At 38.2% G+C, this 11,387-nt stretch overlaps 2 protein-coding genes across 2 annotated transcripts in view; both read right to left on the bottom strand.

Annotated features, from left to right (window-relative positions):
• LOC104966011 (rho GTPase-activating protein 11B) overlaps window positions 1–10,449 on the bottom strand; it is a 14,628-nt gene extending 4,179 nt beyond the window's left edge. Inside the window, exons 1-3 of the mRNA XM_010795108.1 lie at window positions 10,184–10,449; window positions 9,997–10,093; window positions 8,631–8,887 (exon numbers count right to left, since the gene is read on the bottom strand). Coding sequence (XP_010793410.1) covers window positions 8,631–8,887; window positions 9,997–10,093; window positions 10,184–10,359 — 530 coding nt within the window. The 5' untranslated portion in view covers window positions 10,360–10,449. The remainder of the gene's footprint in view (window positions 1–8,630; window positions 8,888–9,996; window positions 10,094–10,183) is intronic.
• The window catches only part of LOC104966019 (AP-1 complex subunit beta-1-like), a 373,094-nt gene that overhangs the window by 86,376 nt on the left and 275,331 nt on the right, over window positions 1–11,387 (bottom strand). The gene's annotated exons all lie outside the window — the stretch shown is intronic.

The following is an 11,387-nucleotide window of genomic DNA, read 5'->3' as shown; positions in this document are numbered from 1 at the left end:
GCCAGTGAGCCCACCTACACTTTTTAATTTTCATTAACCCTGGCGAGCCCTCATAACTCTATTAGAAAGTTCTAGTTTCTACATGGTTCCTGCATGGCTAGGATAATCAGAATAAACTTTGATGCATTTGGGTTTCAGTGCCGGCAGCTTTATGTTTCTTCAGAGGATTTTCAGCCTTTTGAAAGATTATTCTGCTTCAACATACTGTACAGAGTGGTTGAGTTATTTGTTGGTACATAAACAGTCAAAGCTATCTATATCTAATTCATCTAAAAGTACATCGGTATTGAATTGAAATTGTGTTAAGTTGAGTTAAAGCATCAAGCCTGCCTGTCCACAGGAAGCATCCCATCCCTGCATCCTTGACCTCAGAGCAAAGGTCACTGTTAATACATCTGGATCATTCACAACTCATTTTCCATTTTTACTCACTTTCTTTCAACCTCTTCCCCCCTAGCTTATGCTCATTTCCCTTCCTTCTACCAACATTATCATTATCAGCTCTGATCACAGAAACAGAAACAACTTCAAACTGGTAAAAAAAATGAATAAATCCATGTTGTGGCAGTGAATAGTCACGGCAGCACCGTCTGTTCAACATCCCTGATCCCTACAGTCCAACAGCAGCAAGAACAACAGCAGGAATAAAAAAGACTGCAAACACACTCACCAAGTTGTAACCACAAGACTGGAGTTTCCACCGGGACAAAGGGCCGAGGGTGCGAAGGGGTTCCTTAAATATGTCCCGGCGTCCTGCCACTGAGGGGCCGGGGGGCGGGACCAGGAGTTCACACAAGCCCAAATTAAGTGTTGCTCAGCAAAAAGGTTCAGTAAAGTGGATCCTGTGTCAGGGACGCCATCATACTGGAGACATGTTGCCTAGGAGACAAAAAGGCAGAAGACAGAAGGGAGGAAAAGAAGGAATGTGCACGAAAACTTTTACTGGACGGATGGCTTTTTAAAAGCTGGGATGTTTTCAAGGTTGATATGAATTCCAGTGTGTTTAGAGTAGACGCTCTCTATCCGCCCTCAAATCCAAATATGGACATTTTTGAAAATGATGTATGGTTTGAACAGTAGTCTGCTGTATATAACCATATTTTAGGTGTCAAATAGTGAGGATTCCTTTAGAATTAAGCAATGTACACCCTTGAAATCAACTTATGCCCTTTGAATTTTATTTAAAAGATATCAGGACACTCAGAAAAACCCCTTAATAAGTTCATATTTCTTTCTCTCATTCATACTTTATGGAGCTTCCCTACAGGTCTCTGGGGATGTGTTAATATGACTAAGCTAAAGCAGTAAGGGGTGATGGGAGGGTGAGATGGAAATCTGAGATCTTGTCGGAGCAGTCTGGTTAAGGAGCCCTCGAAGGGGACTCTGCCAGTGACAGTTTGCCAGTGTCGTGGCATGTGTGAGGAAGAAGGGGGGCCGTGCCAGACAGCTGAGAGGCAATATTGTAAGAGGGTGAGAGGGGGTGAGGCATATCCCAGACCTCCAGCAGACGACAGATCCCTGGGACGGCCTGTGCGAGCGCTGGTTCTGAGCTCTGATTGGCTCCAGTGTCTCCTTTTAGGGAAATGGAGTGTAACAGGTGCCAGAGGCTGCAGACTGCCGCCAGAGCTCAGGCTCCTTATTCGTCACCTCGCACTCTGCCTGAGTCCCCATTATGGAAACACTATCCATCCACTGTGTGTGCATTAAGAATGTAAATACACCATCAACACACGAAAGTATTCAATTTGTAACCGTGTGCTGTCATGTCCCTCAAAGGGAGACGCGATTAACGCTAACCTACATATTTATATTCAGAGCTTTTACATACCAGAGAGTTACTTCCCATTGTGTTACCAACTGATAGTTGCTGAAAACTCACAAGAAGAGAAGAATAACTATGGCTGTCTTTGGCTGATTAGTGCATCATTAAGCAATGCTTTAATGTTGATGTTTGTTGTTGTGGAGATAATTAGAACTGCCTTCTGTCTATTGCAATTCATCATTTCTTATATAGTGATCATATGTTTTGTTTTCTTCATCAAAAGGAACCTGTAACTTCATACATTCAATGAATTAGTGAAGTATAATCCTCAACATCTCCCTTTAACATTTGGTGGAGTGGAAGTATAAAGTATATGAAATCAATTAATCAATTAATCAAGACAAGTAACAGTGTATAGGTACAGCACTTTATTCCTACAGGTCACAAATCCCATATCATGAGTAGTAATCACATCACAAGGCAATTTCTCTCATTCCCTGATGAACAACAATGAAACTAAGGCAGTCTCATTATGATTCTAAATGTGTAGACAACATGTACATCAACCAATATAAACATGATTCGATAAGTGTTTGCGCCGTAAAGAGTAAAACTAGAGCAAATTGCTGAGTGAAAAAGAGTCAGAGACATCACTTTAGTTTTCGGGATAAAACCAGTGCTGTGTTTTGTCAACAGCTCCCAGTAAGTCGAGGAAGCTCTTTTTGGCAGAGTCCTATCTCTATCACCAGGGTTTTATCAGGATAAAGCAGATATGTCTTAAATGGGTCATGGTTTTGAGGGACATTCGTCCTTATAAGGGCATCGAGGAAGCACACGGTTTGTCTGTCCTGACAGCTGCCCCCTCTGCACCTCACCCCCCCTCACCTCCTCCTCACACCACACACACACACACACACACACACACACACACACACACACACACACACACACACACACACACACACACACACACACACACACACACACACACACACACACACACACACACACTTAGACAGCTGTAAGTAACAATTGCCTTTTAACAGTAAAGGCTTTCTCCAACAGTGATTTGTTTACCAGTGAAAATGCAGTGTACCATTACTGTATATGAAAAATATGCAACCAAAAAAATGGTGCATATATCTGTAATATCTGTAGCTGAAAGCCATTTAAATCCAAGTTTGTACAAACATGTCAGAAATGATTTAGCCTCTGTTGGTATTTGGATAAAAGGAAACTATTCTGAATTTGCCCCCGAGGTCAGAGTAGTTTAATCTGATTGACTTAAGCTGATTTGTATTAGTTCCACATAGTCTAGATGTCTCACTAGTTAAGTGGAAATTATAAAATGGACAAATAAGTAATAGCTTTCATAACTTTTAAGACGTATGATACTTGTCTGATAGCTTTGTTTTGCACACATCAAGGACCAAACCTTTGCCACAGCTGAGGAGTACATTTCAGAAACGGACAGTGACAACATGCAGTGTTGTCTTTGGCCCCAACAGCCGTCCTCGTAATGTGCCACATGCCGGCTGTAAACAGCTGCTGTTCTCTCAGCGCTCCACAAACGCATGCTGGCTGACATGCTTATCAAAACAATCACACAGGCGGCTATTTTGTTATTGTAACTCAATATACAGCAAGGACATACAGTAGGCTATGATAAGCGTAACAGCATTTTTCTGATTGGAGACTGTTACGTCAAATGATGTCATAACCTAAATATATATTTCATTGTACATGAAGAACAATAAAAACATTTGGTTATTGAATTTGTATGATGTCTGATATCCTCATTATTTTCTAAAACCTTCAATAACTTAGCGCAACAAAACTATTTTTGAACACAATACCAACTATATACAGTAATGCCTATATCTTCACCATTCAGTTATAGGCAAGGGTTTTAAACAGTTAATTATTTACACATTTAATATCAGGTGCCAATATATATTGTTTTATCTATCCTTTATTTTACCAGAAAGGTCCCATTAAGAAACAATCTCTTCTTCCAAGGAGATATAGTCAAGATGGACAGTTAGTAAAAATGTACCGTATTACAAGTACAATTGGACGGATAACGAAAAAAAAATACAAAAACAGACAAACAGAAACAATATTATTTAGAAATATATAACAATACTGCATCTCTTGGATAAAGCTAATAACGGGCAGAAAACATCAGAAAACGTATTAGTCGGGCTCTTGTGTTATAAAATATGTTTTAAACTCCCAAATTCCTTTAGTACTCTCTTATTTGGAGTTTATGTCTCAGCATGCCATGATGTGTCAGCAATTACAGGACTTCGATTTAAAAAGGAACAACTGGTTAACTTTAATGTAGATACTATAAATGGCAATAAACACCTAATCACTCATGCATCAGTGCCTTCAGTATCTCTGTGCTTTGAATGTATGCCAGGCTCTGTTTCCTTGAGTGCTGGGACCTGCTGTGGAGCAGACACATTATCAAACACTGCCAGCAGGTTCTCAGGGAATCTCAGCTCTATAAATATGTAGAGTGCTGTGAAAGTTTCCATGTCAGCGCTCCATTGTCCTGCGTCTCATAGGTGTGATAAAGAGAGCTTGACTCAGATGAAGAGCTGCATACGGGGTGATGAAGAGGAAAATTAAATGATTATTAGCAACAGCGAGGGGAATGTAACTAAGTATATTCTCAAGTACTGATGTTACAGTTTACTGAAGTAGGATTTTACAATAGTGCACAACTATTACTTGTAAAAGTGTTTTTATATTGTGTTACTTTTACTTCTTTAACTAAAAGTATTTCTTCCACTACTGTATGACCTCATTGGGATTAATGAACTAAATCAAAAGTAGTAAACCTAATACATTAATATGGATGAGGAGAAAATAGTAGGTTACATAAAAGCTCACCATTATCATATTCAGAATCGGTAGACATATTGAAGTATCTCAAAATGCTTCAATGTGGCACCTTAAGACATACAATTAATAAATAAACATTTCAAACCTACAATTACATCCAAGCACTGTAGTGGTAGTGAACGTAAAGTACGTGATGTGACGTCTGGACGAGGCCTTTCATTGGCTGAGCCACTAGCAACTGAATTGAGTCCATAGCAACGGACCCACAACGCAACATATATTATCCAGAAATGCAGACTACTTATTAGAGCTTTACAACACTTTTGTTTTGCAATACAATAAGTGATTAATGATAAAAGTTAGAGGCATTAGTAGCCGAAATACTTGACTTCTTAAAATGGGAGATAAAAATCAACAAAAACGTGTTTTTATCAACGACGTCGACAGGTATTCCTCCAAACACATCGCCAAGGTAGCTAAGCTAAGCTAAGTAGCTAATGTTATATTATTATTATGTTATATATATTAAAAATGCAGAGGTGGGAGAAGTACTCAGATCTTGTACTTGAGTAAAATAAGTAATAGAGTGTAGGAAATTACTCAGGCACAAGTCCTGAAATCCAAATATTACTCAAGTAAAAGTATACAAGTATTAGCTTTAAAGTAGGCTATGCTTAAACTACCAAAAGTAAAAGTGCTTATTATGCAAATTGGTACATTTCTTAATATGATATGATATGTTTTGATTATTATTATTGATGCATTGAAGTGTTATCAAAGCTGGTAAAGGTGCAGCTAGTTTGAATGACTTTGTATACTGCAGGGTAGCTTGTGAATTTACTCCAGGTGTAACTAAGTCTGGTTGAAGTGTTGATTATATTATATTTATATCTGATTTGTAGTGGATTAGAAGTACAAGTAGCATACAGTAACATGGAAACACACAAGTAAAGTACAAGTATCTCAACATTAAAAAAGTACAGTACTTCAGTAAAAGTACTTAGTTACTTAACTTCCCACCTCTGGTTATATATTTAGTGAAAAGTGGCATGTCTCTCACGAGGTAAAAGTATTTTTCTGACTTTCTTAACAGTTTTTATCGACATGTTTGACCGGAGAGGACCCTGAGGAGGCAGAAGCAGAGGAGACCCCCCCTCAAAGTGCACCTGCTTTCCAGATAGTGGGAACTTCCTCAACCAAAGATGATAAAGAAACCTCTCTGCTTGAACTATACACGGTGAATATACCAATAATACAAATACAAAATGGATGCTTTTAACAGAGCTGGGAAGAGTACTAAGATCTTGTTTTTAAACTACTAAAGGGTAATTGGCTATATAATCTTTTTTGGTAGTCACCAACTCGAGAGGATCTTCTTGAGCGCCTGCTGGAGTGTGACGTGGTGTTGTACAACATCTCAGAAAGCACCTCAGAGCAGCAGATTGAAGATGCAACATGGGCAATCACAGGTAAGAGAGAGAGTGAGCAGGCTGATTATTTAGAGTGCGGGCTTAAGCACACATTGGTTTCTGTACCTAAAGATGTAAGACTATCGCTCTTTTCTTTTACCTCCTTGTATGTAGCCCTTCATGCTGAGATTGAGAACTTCAAATCTCGGAAAATGTTCATCCTGGTCTCAAGCGTGATGACCTGGGCCATGACCAAGTCTCAGAATCCGGTGAGCCTGCTGGGGGAAATTAAGGCAAACACGTCCTGTGCATAAAACACAACCAACGCCTTTTTATATTCTCTCTTCAGGAAGAAACAAATGTTCTGCTAACAGAGGAAGAGTTTCGAAGAAGAAGGCCGCATCCAAACTTTAAAACCCACCATAATCTGGAGAAACTCGTGCTGGAACTGGGGAAAGGTGTAAGTCAAACATTGAGATCAAAAGTTCAACATACCTAATACATATGAACGTAAATATCCTAATGGTAGCATGTTGTCCAGTTCAACCTTCATGCCATACAAATGAATGTTTGCTATGAAAATACAAACGATAGCAATGCCTGAAGTCATCACAGACTGTTTGATTTCCAATCTGACAGAAAAGGTCCAAGCTAACTGGATATGTTGTAGCTTGTGGTCTTCAGTACGGAAAGGGAGAGAACCTCTTTCACTACTTTTTCAAGGTATATATTAATGAGATAACGTTTCAGTATTCTGTATGGCTGTGTAAAAACATCATTTGAAATGTTTTTGTGTTTTCTAACAGGCGTCTTGGTTGATGCAGATGCCACAAGTTCCTCTCTTTGGACGGGGCACAAATCACATCCCCATGATTCACGTATATGACCTCGGAGGGTGATTTTCATTTACTGTACTTCTGTATAGATGCTGTATTTTCTTTTCTTTGTGTTGAGGTTGCTGAAGGGCTCAACTGTGATTCTTTTTCAGAGTGATCCAAAACATAATTGAACTCAGGCCCAGGACAAAGTACATTCTTGCTGTCGATGACTCCAAGAACACTTTAGGGGAAATTGTAAAGGTAAGATTGTTATTAACATGAATGCAGCAATTCATTCAAAACAATATTGCAGGTTATTTTCATATTCATACCACCACTGTACCATCTTTGAAAAACACAATTTCTTGAGTTTTGAAAATGTTAAGTCTTTTAAAAGTATTTCACGTGTTCTTAATATGTTTATTATTCATCGACAAAAAACACACTGGACGCTGCACTAGGTCAGAAACCAGAGGAGACTGAAGTCCAACGTAGACGGACCACTTTCGGTCCAAATGTGCTTTCAATTAAGGGCAGCTCATTGTGGAATAGCCTCCCAACTGAGATACGGGGTTGTCCCACTCTCAATAGTTTTAAAGTTCAACTCTAAGAATGGTTGAGCAACCAACAGACGTGCAATCACCGCTAAATGCACTTTAACACATGGTATCTCCTCCTGCACTTTATATATCGTAGCTGCTACATTGTACTGCCATGTGGTAAATGCTTGTATATGCTGCTCATGCTCTTTCTGCATATCATGTATTTATTTTTGCTATGTTTATAAATGTCATGTTCTTAAATGTTGTATGTGAGGGACTACGGATGGAAATTAGCTCAAAGCTAAAATCTGGCAGATTTACATTTTGAAGCATTAATTGTTAAAAATGTTCATCATGTCCCTCTTCAAATAAACGATTAATTGAAATGAAAATGTTTTGGTGTTTAGTGCTTTGCTAATTCAAAATGACAAAAAAGTGCTTTCAAATTCTCCTTCTCTGCTCTTAATACTCCAGATGATAAGCAATACACTTGGGCCAGGGGAAATTAACCTCCTGTCAGATCAGGACGCCATCACCATGAAGGCTTTTAAGGTACAGTATGTGTAATATATTCGAAATAAATGAGAATCTAGTCANTACAAGCGTACACAGCTCATGTTTGGAGAAACCTTAAAGAAAGGCATCAGTAAAATGGAACTTCTGTGTGAACTATTCATATCTTAAACTGCACTGTAACTTTTTATTCATGTACTTTTTCTTTTAATGTTTCTTTTATTATCTTTTCTTTTTAATGAGTGTTTTTAAATGCCTTTGTCTGAATGTCTTTCATTTTTGTAAAGCACCTTGAATTGCCTTGCCTTGCCTTGCTCTTGCCTTGCCTTGCCTTGCCTTGCCTTGCCTTGCCTTGCCTTGCCTTGCCTATTGTGACCCTCTGGGTAAAAAAAATGAGTCATAAAAACGTCAAATACAATTTTGATAACATCTGTTGAAGCTTTAAATCTTGCTTTTACTGATAAGAAGTTCAATCTCCTGCAGATATGCATCAGGTAAAAGAGACACTGCTATTCAGTTTGTGTTAAAAGGATCGTCTGACATCATAAGGCAGAGACGACTGCTCCTTAAAAACGTTAACATTAGTGTTATCTTTGGCAGATCATATAATAAACTCTAAATTGAGCTTCATACATTCCAGCGCACTAATATAAGCAGACTGTCAAACTTCTATGTACTCTCAGCGCTCTATGCCCAAGGATTTCATTCCCCCACATTATTAGGCCTTACAAACCTCTCTGAGACTTTGGAGAGGAAGTCGAACAGGTAATGCAGGCAGGAGGAGTTTCTGGCAGGCAGCAGACAGGACAGCAGCTGCAGGGCGGAGGTATTGTCCTGCGGGCTGGATAACGCCCGGCCTTTGAGCAAGGCAGCGTGCAGCTCGGGGGGCAGCAGGGGCTCTGGCAGCTCCCTGCAGAACTGCTTGATCAGCGTGGAAACATCATAAGGGAGGGCTGTGGAAAGACAACCCTCACCGCTATTCAACTTAGCCTGAAAGCACAAACAAAGGGGGTGAGATGAACACCTCAGTTTTATCCCACAGGCCATAAGAGCATGCTAAACACCTGAGCTCTGTCAAGCGCCCCGATAAACATTCCTGTTGTCATCTTGCAATATACTAATATATATAAATAAATATAGTTATCAACGCAATAAATGTTGTCTTAAAAACTATTTGAATCTGTCTGGGGCTCTATGATAGCCTACATAGCTCAACTTAAGACACTAAATTAAGAAGAAAGGGGGGGAACTACGAATGTATGTGTATGTTTTTTTTCCTTGTGTCTCTTTTTATCTGTTTGATTTTGTTATATTAATTTTTATTTATTTGTTCTGTCTTTGTATACATGTATGTATGTAGGTACGTGTATGTATGTGCATGTGTACATGTGTGTGGGTATGTACACACACATATGTGTATATACATATGTGAGTATATGGTTACAAGTCTTACTGTTACTATTCTTTATTCCCTTATCTATACATTTTATTTTAATATTATCTTCTACATTAGTTTAACCTATACATGTATCTATTTTATTTAGTTAGTAATTTAATTTACTAGCTAGGACCGGGAGGGGGGGAAAGATAAATCAAAAATATTGACTGTATAAATGTAAACTCATTGTGCCTGACTCAATAAAAAAAATATTTTAAAAAATAAATGTTGTCTTAATTTACATTGTTTGATTTCATATTCTGTTCTTGTACATATCAAATTATATTGACATGTGTATAAATACTTTTTGCACTGCTTTTTATTTTGTATGTTGCATTGTTGGAGGAGCTCAGGTCAGAAGAATTTCGTTGCCATTTCTACACTGTAGCTTTGTGCATATGACAAAACCTTTGAATCTTGAAAAGAAGACACATCACATCAGTGTTGGCTCAAACCAACAGATGGTGCTATTGCTTCAGCGGAACTTGTATTAGAAAAAGGTCAAAAGGTTATCAGAATCAGAATACCTTTATTCGTTCCACACAGGGGAAATGTACATTTGTTACAGCAGAATAGAGCCAAAGACAGCTTAATATTAACTAAGGAGCATGCATTGAAAAAAAGATAACAAAAATGACAATTATTATCTAAATGATCTTACCCTGAGAGTCTTAATGCGAGGAAGAGAGCCTGATTTTCTGAACAGGCCCACAGTCCCAGCACGCTCCAGCAGAAATGAACAGGCATCCACTAAAAAGCTGAGGAACAAAATGTTCAAAAATACAAAAGGAATAAACTAATCTGCTGATCCAGTTGAATATCATATTTCTTGTAATCCTGCTACTCACCAGGGAACCAGTCCAAACTCAGGAATGTATTTCCTGGCTAAATTCTCCAGAGGAACCCCAAAGACCTTTGAACCACCAAAGAGCAGGCTCTTCTTTTTCTTCTCCAAGCTCTTCACACTTATCCCATGGAGAATTTTAAGGTGAAACCGAATCACACTACTGTCTGTGATCTTCATGGTTAAAATGCAACTCAAATACACAGCAGCAGTCTCTCACTGAAACACATCAATCTCCGTCAGTCACTTGGTAAAGTCACTGGTGAAGGAAGGAGGCCGGCTTTTATTATCCTCATCAATATCACCTGCGCTTCTGGTGAACAGGAAGTGAAGGAGTGTTGTGTTCAGGGCAGGTGGGGAACATGGTACATTTGAGCGTTCAACGTGAATATAACTTCACCTTTTGTTGTCAATTATTGGGCATGATATAATTAAAAAACGAAATAGAAACAATCTTAGCATGAACGTTGTTTAGCTCTCAAACCTTTTGAGGACATTATTTGCAAAAATACTCATAACGAGCAATCAAACCAGGCCAGCTGGATCGATAAATACAAAACTGTCACGGTAATTCTCAAAATGCTGAGAAATGTAGCTGCTTTAGAGGGACTTACTGTAGAGGGTCAAAACTCATTAAAAGGGACAGTCATTTTAAGTATGATTTACTTTGAGTATTTAAATGGTATGATATTTATTTTTTTAGGGATTATTTTAAGATAAAGTAATTAGGGAAACGATTATATGTTTACATATACCTTTGTTAGGTGGATAATTAATGGATATATGTTTTGTATATCACTTAATGAAATCTAAAAAACACAATTTACTGTATGATTTAATTCAAGTTAGAGTTTTCACTATAGACTGTACATGGTTTCCACTGCATTGTTCTACAATGTTCAGGTTAAAGGAGAAGAAAACACTTTCTTTGAGGGTTGAAACTCCAGCACACTTGTGGTATTCAAAACTTGATGTGTGAGAGGTGTTGGTGTTAATAGTACAAATGGGGTCTTTGATCATGTATGTGTGAATAAATCACAGCTCATGACCTCATGATATCTTTACTTATACAATTTATTAAATATTATAAATGTTATTTTGAAGGTGACATCACACATTTCTTTCATATACACTTTTGGTAAGCACAAAATAAAAAAATATTTTAAAAACTGGCTTATTAAAAGGTGCAATCACAAGGCATTCAAGGC

This window comes from Notothenia coriiceps, unplaced genomic scaffold, assembly GCF_000735185.1.
Source record: "Notothenia coriiceps isolate Sejong01 unplaced genomic scaffold, NC01 NC01_scaffold00037246, whole genome shotgun sequence".
NCBI lineage: Eukaryota > Metazoa > Chordata > Actinopteri > Perciformes > Nototheniidae > Notothenia > Notothenia coriiceps.
This window is presented reverse-complemented; position numbering and strand designations above follow the sequence as displayed.